This window comes from Mercenaria mercenaria, chromosome 3 (genome assembly GCF_021730395.1).
Source record: "Mercenaria mercenaria strain notata chromosome 3, MADL_Memer_1, whole genome shotgun sequence".
NCBI classification, from domain to species: Eukaryota; Metazoa; Mollusca; class Bivalvia; order Venerida; family Veneridae; genus Mercenaria; species Mercenaria mercenaria.
Window position 1 is genome coordinate 95,118,531 of NC_069363.1, and position 16,884 is coordinate 95,135,414.

Genomic DNA, 16,884 nt, shown 5'->3' on the forward strand with positions numbered 1-16,884 from the left:
AATCGAGGGGGAGGTAGTAGGTGATAATCTCAGGAGGGGGAGGTAGTAGGTGATAATCTCAGGAGGGGGAGGTAGAAGGTGTGAATCTTAGGAGGGGGAGGTAGTAGGTGTGAATCTCAGGAGGGGGAGATAGTAGGTGATAATCTCAGGAGGGGGAGGTAGTAGGTGATAATCTCAGGAGGGGGAGGTAGTAGGTGATAATCTCAGGAGGGGGAGGTAGTAGGTGATAATCTCAGGAAAGGGAGGTAGTAGGTGTGAATCTCAGGAAGGGGAGGTAGTAGGTGATAATCGAGGGGGAGGTAGTAGGTGATAATCTCAGGAGGGGGAGGTAGTAGGTGATAATCTCAGGAGGGGGAGGTAGTAGGTGTGAATCTTAGGGGGAGGTAGTAGGTGTGAATCTCAGGAGGGGGAGGTAGTAGGTGATAATCTCAGGAGGGGGAGGTAGTAGGTGTGAATCTCAGGAGGGGGAGGTAGTAGGTGATAATCTCAGGAAGGGGAGGTAGTAGGTGTGAATCTCAGGAAGGGGAGGTAGTAGGTGATAATCTCAGGAGGGGGAGGTAGTAGGTGATAATCTCAGGAGGGGGAGATGGTAGGTGATAATCTCAGGAGGGGGAGGTGGTAGGTGAAAATCTCGGGAGGGGGAGGTAGTAGGTGAAAATCTTGGGAGGGGGAGGTAGTAGGTGAAAATCTCAGGAGGGGAAGGTAGTAGGTGATAATCTCGGGAGGGGGAGGTAGTAGGTGAAAATCTCGGGAGGGGGAGGTAGTAGGTGAAAATCTCGGGAGGGGGAGGTAGTAGGTGATAATCTCAGGAGGAGGAGGTAGTAGTTGTGAATCTCAGGAGGGGGAGGTAGTAGGTGTGAATCTCAGGAGGGGGAGGTAGTAAGTGATAATCTCAGGAGGGGGAGGTAGTAGGTGATAATCTCAGGAGGGGGAGGTAGTAGGTGTGAATCTCGGGAGGGGGAGGTAGTAGATGTGAATCTTGGGAGTGGGAGGCAGTATGTGTGTTAATCTTGGGAGGAGGAGGTAGTAGGTGTGAACCCCATACAAGGGGAAGATGGTAGGTGTAAATCATAGGCATGGGGGAAGTTGGTAGGTGTGAATCTTATGTAAAGGGGAGGTAGTAGGTGTGAATCTTAGAGGGAGGGGGAAGTAGTAGGTGTGAATCCCATGCAAGGGGAAAATGGTAGCTGTGAGTCACAGGCATCGGGAAGGTAGTAGGTGTGAATTTCAGGAGGGGGAGGTAGTAAGTGTGAATGTCATGCAAAGGGAACATGGTAGATTTGAATCACAGACTTGGGGAGAGTTATTAGGTGTCAATCCTTGTAAAGGGGGAGGTAGTAGGATTGAATCTCAGAAGAGGATTACTGTAGGTCAAACATGATTTGTGACCCTTGATTAAGTTAAAAATATGCATGAAGTGCATAAGAGTTTGTGTCAGATGTATCCCAAAAAGCATTTCATTTAAAATCATACAACTTCACAGAATGTGAAGTTGTGCAACTGTTAGTCTGTTTGGAATTTAAATCAGCTAGACAGAGTTGTGGGCCTTGATTTAGTGAAAGATACACATAAAGAGGTTGTGCTGCATATGTCTTAAAAGTACTTCACATAGAGTCATTAAACCATGTAGGAATATTATTAAGCATGTGAATTTGTGCACATGAGTTTTTTGTGCCTTCGGAATTTGTCTGACTGCCGAAATTTGTGGCATGCATATCTCCAAAAGTATTTGACCTGAGTCATCCAATCTCACAAGGTTATTATTCCTCATGAGAAATTATGCACCAGGGGTTTTAATTTGGATCTCACACAAGTTATGGCCCTTGACTTAGTCAAAAATACGCATAAAAAGGGCCCAAGTTTGTGTCACATGTATCTAAAGAAAGTATTTGATCCATGTTTATGAAACATTACAGGAATATTTTCAGCCTGTGAAGTTGTGCACCTGGGGTTTTGTTAGGGATATTACTCAGCCAGACCAAGTTATGACCCTTGACTTAGTAAAAAATATTCACAAAAAAGCATAAGAGTTTGTGTCGCCTTTGCTGTTTAATATAAGTATAACATTGTATTCTGTTAAATTTGCATGAAAGACATATTGTCTGGCCTAGTTAACAGACTGACAACTCCCAGATAGATAGCCAGACTAACATGAAAAATGATGCTGGTCCCAGCCTGTGACTGAATAAAAGTACTAGGAGGGGCACCTGGGGTCCTAATTCGACATTGAAAAACTGGAAAATTGTAATGGTATAACTTAAACTGTGCAAGTATGACTTTTGTTGATCAGTTTTTACTCCAGTAAAATCAAAGAAATATTTTAAGCACTCAGAAAATACATGAGAATAGTTTTGTAAACATTCACCTTGCCTTTGGGACAAACTTGTGATTCCTAAGTTTATAGTCTTGTGTGCTACTGATACTGCTTTAATGAGGTGGTATAACTAATATTGTGTTTGATATTCTACCTTTTCAACCAAGTACATGCCAGACATTTTCAGAATTGTCTTTTGTCCTGGAGATTATATAGTGTACACATAATGTGTTTCAGCCTCTTCACAATGAGTGTGAATAAGAGGGTGAACTATACATACCTGCATAGAAAATGTTGCCCAACAGTTAGATAGTGATAATGAAGTGATAGCTTCAGTAGTAGGAAACATTTGTCAGTCACTATGTTCCCTTTTAGGTTTCTTAACATTTAGCCTGCTGGAGTCAAACAGTTCTGCCTTTGTGACCAGTGCAGACCAAGATCAGCCTGCACATCCTTCAAGGTTGATCTTGATCTGCACTGTTCGCTAATCAGTCAATAAATTTTTAGTGAACACTCCTTTGAATAATAAGTGGTGTTGCCCAAATTGAATGATGAACCAGTCCATTTTAGAAAATTAGCAGGGTAAACATTATTGCAGAAGACTTCATAGCCTCTGTCTATACATAGTGGTGCTGGTAAGGTTTAGGTGCACCTTTCAGAATATAAGCTCATGATAGGTTGAGTTGCATATTGTGGAGCCTGTGTTTTTGTAACTTGGCTTGCCCTGTTGGATATTCATCTTTGTTATTTAGAGGAAGTAGTATTAAGAAAAAGACCCTGTCATTGAGGGGCATCCATAGCTGAGTGGTTAAGGATACTGAGTTTGAATTGCTTGCCCCTTACCAATGTGGTTTTGAAAACTGCACTTCCAATGTAGAGGAAAGCCATCAGCCTCGCATACAGAAGGTAGTTGGTTCTACCCAGGTGTCTCTTTTGATGAAAAGATGCCGGGAAGGGGCAAGCAGGGTCTTCTTTCAACACAAAAAAAAACAACCTAACTAACAACAAAAAATTAGACACTCTTGATGATTATGCTTTTTTCGAAATTGCTCAATCCAGAATTCATGAGTGTTGTATTTTGTTTATTGTATATTTATCATGTCCAGATGTGTACTAATCATGTCCTCTTGTATACTAATACAGTAATCTTGTCCACTAGTGTGTATCAGTCATGTCCACTTGTATACTTATATGTCCACTTGTATACTAATTATGTCCTCTTTTGTTCTAATAATGTCCATTTTTGGACTCATCATGTCCTCTTTGTACTAATCACACACACTTACGTACAGTCATGACCACCTGTATACTTATCATGTCCACTTTGTATACTAATCATGTCCATTTGTGTACAAATCATATCCATTACAAATCAAGACCACTTCTTTACTATTCGTGTCCGCTTGTATACTTATCATGTGAACTGGTGTACAAAACATGTATATTGTGTACTTATCTTGTTCACAGTTCGCTTGTGTACTAATCATGTCCATGTGTGCACTAATCATGTCCACCTCTGTACTAATCATGTATACTTAGCATGTCAACTGGTGTACAAATTTTGTCTTGTGTATTTATCATGTTCACTTGTGTACTTATCATGTCCACTTGTGTGTTAGTCATGTCCATTTCTGTACTAATTATGTCCATTTGTGTATTGATCATGTCCTCTTTTAAAGCATGTCCACTTATAAACTAATCATGTCGTCTTATGTACTAATCATGTCCACTTATAGACTGATCATGTCTTCTTGTGTACTGATCATGTCCCCTTGTATAATAATCATGTCACCTATTCTTTTTGAATATAATTTTCATTGTAGGAAGGGTATGGAAGTGAAGAGTTCAATAGGTTATCTGATGAATTAAGTGATGTATTGACTAGTTTACCAAACTTGAGAAATGAAGTTGTGATAGAAGATAGAATTAAATCAACAGTAGGGAAAAGAATACACCAGGCAGATGCTCAGGGATATCCACATGTAATTGTGGTTGGTAGAAAGGTAAATTCATTTTTTTCATTGTTATCTTTTCAAATTAAAAACAAGAGTCATTACATATGAAATTTCAATCTCAGTACTTATAGTAGGTACTAAAATATCAGTATTTTTCCATGTTGACAATGAAATTTCATATCTGGTGTACGAGGTCAGTTTCAATGACATTTTAATGTGTGTTGTCTTATTAAAAAGTTTGTTAATGATTTTGTTCTCATTCCAGCACCTTTACAAGTTTTTGTTTGTTTATTTTTCTAGTGCCTAGAGGAGCCCCGTTTATATGAGGTGATAGATATGGTAGCAGGACATAAAGAGTTCATGACCCAAGAACAAATTGTTGACAAATTCAGACATATAGAGACTATATGAACACAGTATATTTTACTGGCTTTTTTTACAAAGTTTATTGCATGAATGATACAATTGAGCATTTTTATATTAAGAATATGTGATAATTCAAAATAAAAAAATGTCAAAGTTGGATATATTTTCCTTGCAAAAACTTTACAGATTGTCGAAAAAGTAAAAAAAAATCACTCTAAGACTTATACAATCTATCAACATGTATTTTCATGTTGGAAATGTTGGAACAAAAAGGAACACCCCTTTGAGTTTTGCATTCTGATGTTGAGTTGAATATTACAAGTACACAAACATTGCCTATCTATTGAAGGACAATAATTTCTAGCGATGTCCTGAGTAGCCACAGCATTGAGGAATCCTGAATAAATGTTTTTGATGAGATCACCTTCAGAGACAAATGCAGGTTTTTTGTTTGTAAGTGCCATCCGTTAAGGAATTTAATATCACTTGGCCTAAATGTTTCCAGTAAAGTGTTGACGCTCTAGGCCCATTACCCAGGCATATAGCACCAGGGTCAAGTTTGCAGAGGTCAAAGATTTACAGGGTATGTTTCATGTTGAGCCCATTACTTTGAAAATTGTCATTGGATATGTATATAGCATGACCGATGTATACCCGTAGCTCCAAGGTCGAGGCTACGCTGTCTAGTCCTTAACTCTTTCATTCAATAATGGATTTTGATATGACTTGTAGTAAATTAGTAAATTGCTATATCAAGTGTTACACACAACATCCAGGCCCAAAGCTCAAAGTTTTCAATTATTAAGATCATAATTAATATGTTGAATGCAAATTTGCCTTGGCAGGGAAACATCTGTAACATGGTTACAATTTCTTGTTAAGTGATCATTGATAAAGATCAATGTTGTGTGGTTAGTGATCAGATCATATTTAAAGAAATGTTTTTGGATATTCTGTGAACATGCTTGGGTGTTTAGTGATCATGTTTAAAGTAAAAATTTTGATATTTAGTGATTCATGTTTCAAGAAAAAGTTTGTATATTTAGTGATCAGTAGTGGGAGGAGTTACAGTCAAATCTATGCAAAAGGAATAATAAGACTGAAAGAATTTAAAAAGTAGCATTTATAGATACTTTTTATAATGAAGGTAACATAAATTAATGAAGATAGGATGTTATTTACAATATGGCCTTTAGAAATATTACATAACATAATGTACAAGTTTTAAAAAAAATCAGTAATAAAAGCAAAATATGATAATAAAATAGTATGGTATAGTATTTGGTGCGTTATCCTGCTGTTGTTATATTGATCCAGTAAAATTATGATTATAGGACATTGTATTGATTTGATATCACTGTCACCTGTTCTTATCAGTGGTAATGTATATCTCATGAAAATTTTATTCAGATTTATGATTTAAATATGATCAGGCATGAATACAGTGAGTAGGAAGGATGGAAATGAATACTAGAATAAGCATTCAAAATTTATGACTGAAGGACAAAAATATAGTGGCCACTTTATCCTTCCATCAGTCCCAAAATCTTTGTCCAGATAACTCATACTATAAGGGATTTGGCATTTATTCATAATGATAATTGAGCCACACCATTTGAAAACCAACATAGTGCATTTGCAACCAGCATGGATCTAGACTAGCCTGCATTTCTGCGCAGTTTGGTCAGGATCCATACTGTTTGCTTTCAAACCCTATTGCAGTTAGAGAAACCGTTAGCGAACAGATAATGGATCCTGTCCAGACTGCGCGGATGTGCACGCTGGTATGGATCCATGCTGGTCGCAAATGCATTATGTTGGTTTTCTCATGGTGCAGCTCAAAAATTTTATGAAATTTTACATACCATCAGGACGTGTACCATGTACTGTTTAAAAGTTATGGCCTTTTGAAATTTTACAGAATGCTGTTTATTATGCTGAACTAATATAAGCCTCGTCTGAGAGCCTCCTTGGTGGAGTGGTTAAGGTCGCTGATTTTGATTCTGGCCCAAACTTGATCAGGATTTTCCGATGCTTATGGTGACTTGCATAATAAATTTGTAAAGCAACTTTGCAGCTTTAGTGACAGAAGATCCAAGGTGTCCCTCGAGGTATTATTTCAGGAACAGGCTGCCACCAGGGTAGAACTACTAAATATTACCACAAGTCAGCTGTTGAAAGATTTATATATATATCTCTCTCATACGAGGTTTAGTACATACGCCCCATGTGGTTCTGGGACAATCTGTGTATGAAAAGAATTGGAATTACTGCCTTACCCATGCATGATCGTAAGAGGTGACTAATAGGGTCTTAACACTTGGATTTGCTGTAACTCTGTGATTCCAGCAGGTATGCAAATTTTGATTCCATACCTCATGTTTTTATTTCGATATAAATGAGATGTGAAACCAAAATTTGTAGTCCTGTATGGTGCCATATAACCTATACTGTGTTGGTGCGCCGTAAAACCTAAATAAATAAATTGATACACACAGCAGGATGGAACTAGTGATTTTAAGTCAACGACTTGAACCAGCTTACTATGCTGATCCCAAATAGTTAAGGTCACTTAAATGATATAAATAGCTCTTTTACTGCTGTTGGTTTGTTAAAAATTCCCTTATAATTTGAGGGTCATATCCAGCTGACTCGTGGGGGAGGGGGAGTTGAACATTTCTAATTGTTGTCTACCAGTAAATGTTTAAAGTCATGATATAACAGAAGTTGTTTTGCTATACCCTACTCTTTCTTTGGCTGTAAAATTATGACTGTAACATACTGTAGACTGGGTGGTTTTTGCAAAGACTTTATTTAGCAATTTCCTAGTTAGTGGCCTTATGTGGGGTGATAACTTGTATCATGCTTGGCGCGATTGATTCTGCCTTTGTGACCACTACAGATCATGATCAGCCTGCACATCTATGCAGTCTGATCATGATCTGTACTGTTCGCCATTCAGTCGGTATCTTTTTGGTATGCACCCCTTTTGACAGTTAATGGTACTGTCCAAATTGGAAAATGAACAAGTTCATTACTGAAATTAAGCAGGATGAGGATTAAGATTTTTTAAAATTTGGGTTTGTGAATTAGGACATGATGCTAATTGTTATTCATAATACGTTGACTTTGTGAGTGGCAATATTTGTGAATATTCATGAAAATAAAACAGTTAAAATAATACTCAGTCAATAGTAACGAATTTACAATAACAGATGCACTTTTACATGTGAACAAAATAAAGTGAACACTGAAATTTGAAGAATGCTTTTATTTTGAAGAAATAAGTATGTTACTTTATATCATAATAATTTTTTTCTGGCATCATATTCATTGTACAACATATATTTTCTTCGCTTTAGTTACTCGATTTCTTTGCTTTGATTGCTCTTCTTCCCTCTTCTGGAGCAGTTTTTAGTTTCCACCCTTCTTTAACCGTTGGCTTCTCATAATTCTTTGTTGCTTTCTTTGCAAGATCTCGTCCTTCAATTTTTTCTTTATAAATATTTGGCAATGGCTTTGCTTTGCCAAGTTTTATTTGCTCTCCTGGTTCTTGTTTGATTTTTTCTGCTGGAGCAAGCTCTCCACGGCACATTGTAATGAGCATTGCAACAATGAAAATTGACAACTTCATTTGAAATGTTAAAAAAATTGTATTTCAGGTTAACCTTTGTTAGTAAATTCCTTTTAACTTTAATAAAATTTTATTATTCGTTAATCACAGAAATTTTGAAAAGGTTAAAATGGAAGTACACTGAGACCCCGTTATAACGCTGTCGTCGGGGTTATAATTTAAACAGGGACTTATCTTAAACATGGTAGTCATTGCCAGATATATATTGTTCCTCTAAAGTTTAAACAAAGGATTCATGAAGGTTTACAAGTAATGGGGGAAACTAATTTTAAAGTCAGGTGACATTTAAAGTTTCAAAAAAGGAATTGATACATTGTCAATATCATTTTACATTTTTATAACAAAATGAATGTAAGTGTGCAACAGTTTGCTAGATATTTTACAATGCTTATTTTAAAGTGAATTTGAGATTGTTTCTGACATAACTACCAGTCCAATAATTATTCTTGCAAATATTGCTAAATATTTGAGCCGTGCCATGAGAAAACCAACATAGTGGGTTTGCGACCAGCATGGATCCAGACCAGCCTGCGCATCTGCGCAGTCTGGTCAGGATCCATGCTTTTCGCTTTCAAAGCCTAATGGAATTAGAGAAACTAATAGCGAACAGCATGGATCCTGACCAGACTGCGCGGATGCGCAGGCTGGTCTGGATCCATGCTGGTCGCAAGTTTTCTCATGGTGCGGCTCATTCATCATCATATTCTCTGTACGTTCAAGTTATTATCACAGTTTAGCATGCAAATTGTTATATTTTATTTTTAGCTCACCTGTCACAAAGTGACAAGGTGAGCTTTTGTGATCGCGCGGTGTCCGTCGTCCGTGTGTGCGTCCGTAAACTTTTGCTTGTGACCACTCTAGAGGTCACATTTTTCATGGGATCTTTATGAAAGTTGGTCAGAATGTTCATCTTGATGATATCTAGGTCAAGTTCGAAACTGGGTCACGTGCCATCAAAAACTAGGTCAGTAGGTCTAAAAATAGAAAATCCTTGTGACCTCTCTAGAGGCCATATATTTCATAAGATCTTCATGAAAATTGGTCAGAATGTTCACCTTGATGATATCTAGGTCAAGTTCGAAACTGGGTCACGTGCCATCAAAAACTAGGTCAGTAGGTCTAAAAATAGAAAAACTTTGTGACCTCTCTAGAGGCCATATATTTCATGAGATCTTCATGAAAATTGGTCAGAATGTTCACCTTGATGATATCTAGGTCAAGTTTGAAAGTGGGTCACGTGCCTTCAAAAACTAGGTCAGTAGGTCAAATAATAGAAAAACCTTGTGACCTCTCTAGAGGCCATATTTTTTATGGGATATGTATGAAAGTTGGTCTGAATGATCATCTTGATGATATCTAGGTCAAGTTCGAAAGTGGGGCACGTGCCATCAAAAACTAGGTCAGTAGGTCAAATAACAGAAAAACCTTGTGACCTCCCTAAAGGCCATATTTTTCATGGGATCTGTATGAAAATTGGTCTGAATGTTCATCTTGATGATATCTAGGTCAAGTTTGAAACAGGGTCATGTGCGGTCAAAAACTAGGTCAGTATGTCTAAAAATAGAAAAACCTTGTGACCTCTCTAGAGGCCATACTTGTGAATGAATCTCCATAAAAATTGGTCAGAATGTTCACCTTGATGATATCTAGGCCAGATTTGAAACTGGGTCACGTGCCTTCAAAAACTAGGTCAGTAGGTCAAATAATAAAAAAAACGTTGTGACCTCTCTAGAGGCCATACTTTTCATGGGATCTGTATGAAAGTTGGTCTGAATGTTAATCTTGATGATATCTAGGTCAAGTTTGAAACTGGGTCAACTGCGTTCAAAAACTAGGTCAGTAGGTCTAAAATTATTAAAATCTTTTCACCTCTCTAGAGGCGATATTTTTCAATGGATCTTCATGAAAATTGATCTGAATGTTCACCTTGATGATATCTAGGTCAAGTTTGAAACTGGGTCACGTGCGGTCAAAAACTAGGCCAGTAGGTATAAAAATAGAAAAACCTTGTGACCTCTCTAGAGGCCATATTTTTCATGAGATCTTCATGAAAATTAGTGAGAATGTTCACCTTGATGATATCTAGGTAAAGTTCAAAACAGGGTCACGTACCTTCGAAAACTAGGTCAATAGGTCAAATAATAGAAAAACCTTACGACCTCTCTAGAGACCATATTTTTCAATGGATCTTCATGAAAATTGGTCAGAATTTTTATCTTGATAATATGTAGGTCAAGTTCAAAACTGGGTCACATGAGCTCAAAAACTAGGTCACTATGTCAAATAATAGAAAAAACGACGTCATACTCAAAACTGGGTCATGTGGGAAGAGGTGAGCGATTCAAGACCATCATGGTCCTCTTGTTTAATTTCACCATATACCAGACTAATATGTTTAAATGGTTAAGAGAAACCTTCACATATACACAGACAAATACTCACAAACAAAAATGTTTGATTCTATGAATTTCAGACCAAGCATTTTACTGAGACAAAAATTTGACGCACGCTTGTTGGATATTAATTAAGCAACTATTCTTTAGTCTTCCATATTGTGTAGCTGTTTGAAAGCTCTGACTTGTTTTATAAAACTTATATAGTTATATTCCCAGTGTCATAATTTTCTTCTATTTTTTTTTAATGCAAACTGTCTCGTAAATTCTTGTATGCAAACATGAATGATCAATCCACAGTCAATTTTATATTTGGTACAGAAGAAAAGGTTTATCACATCATGGTAAAGCATTTCCAGTTTTAAAGATTAAAGGTAAATAAACTATGCAGAATGTCCAGTTGTTAAGAGTGAAAAATCTTGATGTTAGTTATTTTGTGATTTATTGCTTTGCTTAAAAATATGATTTGAAAAGCCTTAATAAAAATTTCATTTTTTAAATTTTTTTGTGTTACTTCTTAAATAGAAAATTATGATTTTTAGCTCGACTATTCGAAGAATAGGGTAGCTTTTCTACTCGCCCCGGCGTCAGCGTGAGCGGGAGCGTCACACAAAAGTTAAAGTTAAAGACCCCAGTCTGTAAAAAGGAGGAGGCAACTCTATCAAGCATTTTGACTGAATTATGGCCCCTTTTTGACTTAGAATAAATGTTAAAGTTTGCGTACCACCCCAAATATTTTCAAAGTCCATTGAGATATTGCTTTGATATTTTGCATACTTGTTTACCATCATGACTCCAGTCAGTAAAAAGGAGGAGGCAACTCTATCAAGCATTTTGACTGAATTATGGCCCCTTTTCGACTTAGAATATGCTTATTGTAATGTTATAGTTTTTCTCATAGCTTATATTATACTATCAAGCACTGAGAATAGTCTAGCGCACTGTCCACTGACAGCTCTTGTTTAAAAGCCTTATAGATGTGATGAAAAATAAGATGAAGATAGAAAGTTACTTACTTTGAATGTTCAGTCACGCTCTGAATTTCCGTAAAGGTTTCACAAAGTTTCAATACGTTTGTGAAAAATGTTGATTAAAGAAACTGCACGCCTTTTTATCTTGCATGACTTAAGGTGTCTTGATACTATTGGTTACTTTATTGGTTATATTGTTTGTTAGACATTTTCTGTAGTAGCCTTTTGTGGTTTTCTGTTAAGATTGTTCAAATGCTTGGCCCATTTTAGAAACTTTCAAAGCATACTGGTAATTAAAAAGAAACTTTTAATTGACTTTTCTCATGAACCACAGGATGGATCTTTACCAAACTGACGATTTGATAAAAGACATTGTGTCTGAAATCATTCGTCCTCCACCTCTGATAATTCATGTGGGGAAGTTGGCAGTTACTTGTGGAGAACAGGTTTGTACTGGTACAGAATCCAGGAACACTGGTTAGGCTAACTGCCCGCCGTTACATGTCTGAAATACTTTTGAAAAATGGCGTTAAATCCAAAACAAAGTAACAAAATTTATAGTCTGTAGCATCATTGTATGCTTGTCTTGTGAGTTTGTTCAAATGGTTTCACTTGGCCCCTTATTGTGTATAGCAAGCTTAAGCCTGTTGCCGGCAAGTGATTTTGCCTTGCGACCAGTGCAAAACAAGATCGTCCGGCTTGAAAACCTGGTTTTCCATGGAATTTTCAAGTTTCCTTTTTTTGTTTTTAGCTCACCTGTCACAAAGTGACAAGGTGAGCTTTTGTGATCGCGCAGTGTCCGTCCGTCCTTGCGTAAACTTTTGCTTGTGACCACTCTAGAGGTCACATTTTTCATGGGATCTTTATGAAAGTTGGTCAGAATGTTCATCTTGATGATATCTAGGTCAAGTTTGAAACTGGGTCATGTGCGTTCCAAAACTAGGTCAGTAGGTCTGAAAATAGGAAATCCTTGTGACCTCCCTAGAGGCCATACTTTTCAATGGATCTTCATGAAAATTGGTCAAAATGTTCTCCTTGATGATATCTAGTTCAAGTTCGAAACTGGGTCACATGCGGTCAAAAACTAGGTCATTAGGTCAAATAATAGAAAAACCTTGTGACCTCTCTAGAGGCGATATTTATCATGGGATCTGTATGAAAGTTGGTCTGAATATTCATCTTGATGATATCTAGGTCAAGTTTGAAACTGGGTCAACTGCGGTCAAAAAATAGGTCAGTAGATCTAAAAATAGAAAAACCTTGTGACCTCCCTAGAGGCCATATTTTTCATTGGATCTTCAAGAAAATTGGTCAGAATGTTCACCTTGAAAATGTCTAGATCAAGATCGAAACTGGGTCAACTGCGGTCAAAAATAGGTCAGTAGGTCTAAAAATAGAAAAGCCTTGTGACCTCCCTAGAGGCCATATTTTTCAATGGATCTTCATGCAAATTGGTCAGAATGTTCACCTTGATGATATCTAGGTCAAGTTCGAAACAAGGTCATGTGCAGTCAAAAACTAGGTAAGTAGGTCTAAAAATAGAAAAGCCTTGTGACCTCTTTAGAGTCCATACTTTTCAATGGATCTTCATGAAAATTGGTCAGAATGTTCACTTTGATGATATCTAGGTCAAGCTCAATAGTGGGTCGCGTGCCATCAAAAACTAGGTCATTAGGTCAAATAATAGAAAAACCTTGTAACCTCTCTAGAGGCGATATTTTTCATGGGATCTGTATGAAAGTTGGTCTGAATATTCATCTTGATGATATCTAGTTCAAGTTCGAAACTGGGTCAACTGAGGGCAAAAACTAGGTCAGTAGGTCTACATCGTCCGTGTGTCCGTGCATAAACATTTGCTTCTGACCACTCTAGTTTAAGATCCATCCTTGAAATTTGGATGACATGTACAGTTTTGCACACCAATCTTTAAACTGTCTTTCAGTGACCATAAATGTGACCTACTGATCTACTTTCTTATATTTTAGCATCAGTTTGCCATTTGAAACATGTTGTTCAATATACTCAGGTGAGCGATTCAGGGTCATAATGACCCTCTTGTTCTTAATAATGCTGTTTTTCAACAGTATTACGGTAATGTAACGGTGGGCAGTTAAGCTTACCAATATTCCTGGATTGAGACTATACCAGTAATACTAATAATCTGTTTACTACAATTAATTGCCAGCTGATTCACACATGAATCAGTGGTTGATGATCTACAACTTCAAAAATGTCTTTTATTAAATCATCATATTGAGCATACACCTTGCCCAGGGATTGAACTTGGGGGGGGGGGGGGGGGGGGGGGGGACCCTGCATTCCACAGATGTGCACTCACCTTATTGAGCTAAGTAGGTGGGTCCTGTCCAGGAATCGTGAAAATTTTTAGAGATGTTCAGCATGTGAAATTTTGCACCTTGGTTTTTGTTATCTTCCATAGTTTAGTATGAAGGACAAAGAGTCAAACGTTCAATTCAGTCAAGCGGGAGTACACTAGTGTTACACTCGCGTATGCACAGTTTACTGTCAAATCAAACAGGCTCGAGTCGGGTCATTTGGGCATCAATATGATTTTTTAAATAAAAATGACACTTCTACATTAATTCGAAAAATTTGCATTGTTTCTCGATATCAGCTTCGATGCAAATGTTAAACTTTATTTACAATTAATTTAACTAAGGTATAGTTTGTGCTCAATGCTAACCTTTCACTTTCCGCTGCTATGCCACCATTTTGGATAAAGTCATAGGCAAATTTGCTCGACTTCACCCCCCATTGCGGGAGGAGCATGTTCTCGACCTGTGTCCTCGACACTAGCGTTGGACTACTCTGGTTCGATTGGCGGTAGTGTGAAAAATCAGCTCGACTCGACCCGAATCAAACACACCCTTGTATATACTGCCTAATGTGAAGCACTTCAGACCAGGTCAGCTCGGGTGCTCTTGTTCTTTTTCCAAAAGGGTCTTTATATTCAAACAGTGTTAATGCTACTAGGTACTATAAAATAATCTAGATTCTTAATTTGTATACCTGATTATTTAAACAGATGTTTTCACCCTTCAATGAGAGCTTAATGAACAGAGACTCATTGCTCATAAAGGGGAACTTAATAACATAGTAAGCTTGAGGTACCTTGCTCTTGCCATACAGCATCAGGAATGATAACAGCGCCAAAGTGACAATGTACTATGAAATCATTAATATTCGTGGGGGACTAATTTTCGTGGTTGAGTCAATCCACAAAATTTAATCCCAACGAAAAAGTAAAAATTCCATTATTTTTATATTCAAAATTTGAAATCCACGAATTCATATCCCTACGAAATTGCCGTTTTGACCAAAACCATGAAATTTGATGCCCACGAAATTAAATGATTTTACAGTATTTGAGGGCTGTTTGCGTCCTGTTGAACCATAATCTGATGTAATGTTAAAAACAGTTACCATTGTACGTATTATCGGTGGCAACGAAAAAGGACGATAACACTTTGTGAATAGTGTTTGTTGATTTCTGGATTTTTGGCAACCTTTGCCCAACTTCAAACCATGCACTTGGTATATCAACAACAGCAACACCCAACCCCAACAAAAAACTCAGTCGTGGTTTACAGTGATCTCAAAACTGAACATTAAGGGAGCTTTCAAATCCAGTTTTCCAGATTAATCCGTAATTTTATCACCCCTGAAGACCTGAAAGGACAGAGGACCATTGCTTATAAAGGGGAACTTGTAACTGTTAGCCTGTAGGCACCTTGCCTACTGTTTGAGATTCAAACGTCAAACATTCAGGTTAAATGAAACAATACTCTTCCATGCCAGCTTTTTGTATGGGTAAGACATGTCGGTAATTGACAATAATCCTTGGTTAGTACTCACTGTGGGGAATCACATGATCAAAATAATCTCAAAACCAAAGTTAATTTACAAATAATGTGGGATAATGCTGAAGCAAGTTTTGCTGTAAATCTAAGGTATAATCTATTTTATGGCAACAAAGATGTATTCTAAAACTACACAAATTTCAATCGCAATCACCTGATTGTTTAGATTTATTCATGTTCTTTAAAATATCACTTTTGTTTAGAGATTGTTTTGATCATGTGATTCCCAACACTGAGTACTGATAGTGCAATAAAGGTACATTGCCCCAGATATGTTAAGAGTCACATATGTTGTTTTTTGAAACTGTTTCTGGATACCAGTAGGTTTCTGATTTTATGACAAATGCACTATTTCATTGCAGTTGAAGAAGTGGTCTGTTATTGGTGATATTTTATGATTTTCAACATTTTAACTGCCTCTAGAGCCTTGTGGTAGAGTGCCTGCTTCAAGTGCGGTTGGTCATGGGTTTGCACCCTAGCTGTGTCTTACTAAAGACATAAAAAAAATCATGATAGTAGTATTCCTCGCTTGGTGCTCAGCATTAAGAGGGTAGTTCTAAAACAGGTCAGCCTGGTGTCAGTATAATGCGACTGGATGGGTTATCATGTCACATGTTGACGGCATGATAGTCCAGTGAGGCAGTGCTGTAATAAAGTTGGGCATTGCGCTCACTGCTACAAGTATATGATTGAAAAATTGGTAAAAAGATGCTAAACACCAATAAATGTTTCTCTGCCAAAATTTCTGACATTTCCTTGATTAGGGTATCTGTACAGTTCTAATAACCCAGGGTCATTCTTCCAAATGTTTGGGATTGTACATTGAAGTTGAGTATCAGCACTGCTATGTTTTGGGCTACTCCAGCATAATCCTTACTTTCCCATCCAGAAAACAAGGTTTACTGTGAAATCATTTAAATTCGCTGACATGAAATTTCGCACAAAGGTGAAAAGGGACTATTTCGCGCGGGCTTTAATTTGCGCATTTTTAATTTTAGTAATGAAAAAATATAATTAAAAAATAATAATAGCGCGGTCTTAAATTCGCGCATCAGTCCTAGCGCGAAATACGCGAACATTCGTCCTACGCGAATAAAAATGATTTCACAGTATATTCATTCATGATCTTAAGAATAACAGCATGAAAGAAACATGTTCCATGTCCCTTCTCATAGAGCTACATCTATAACACCAAGGAAGAAGCATGTTCAAAGACACTTCCTTGCTTGCGGGAAGGGTCTGAGAACATGTTTCTTTCATGGTGTTGTGGATGTGCTTGTGGGAAGGGTCTGGGAACATGTTTCTTTCATGGTGTTGTGGATGTGCTTGCGAGAAGGGTCTGAGAACATGTTTCTTTCATGGTGTTGTGG

At 37.4% G+C, this 16,884-nt stretch overlaps 1 protein-coding gene across 1 annotated transcript in view; it reads left to right on the forward strand.

The window, feature by feature from the left end:
• LOC123523970 (probable proline--tRNA ligase, mitochondrial) overlaps positions 1–8,817 on the forward strand; it is a 35,864-nt gene extending 27,047 nt beyond the window's left edge. The window contains exons 12-13 of the mRNA XM_053539358.1: positions 4,138–4,317; positions 4,570–8,817. Of these exons, the coding sequence (XP_053395333.1) occupies positions 4,138–4,317; positions 4,570–4,680 (291 nt within the window). The 3' untranslated portion in view covers positions 4,681–8,817. The remainder of the gene's footprint in view (positions 1–4,137; positions 4,318–4,569) is intronic.
• The last annotated feature ends 8,067 nt before the right edge of the window (positions 8,818–16,884 follow it).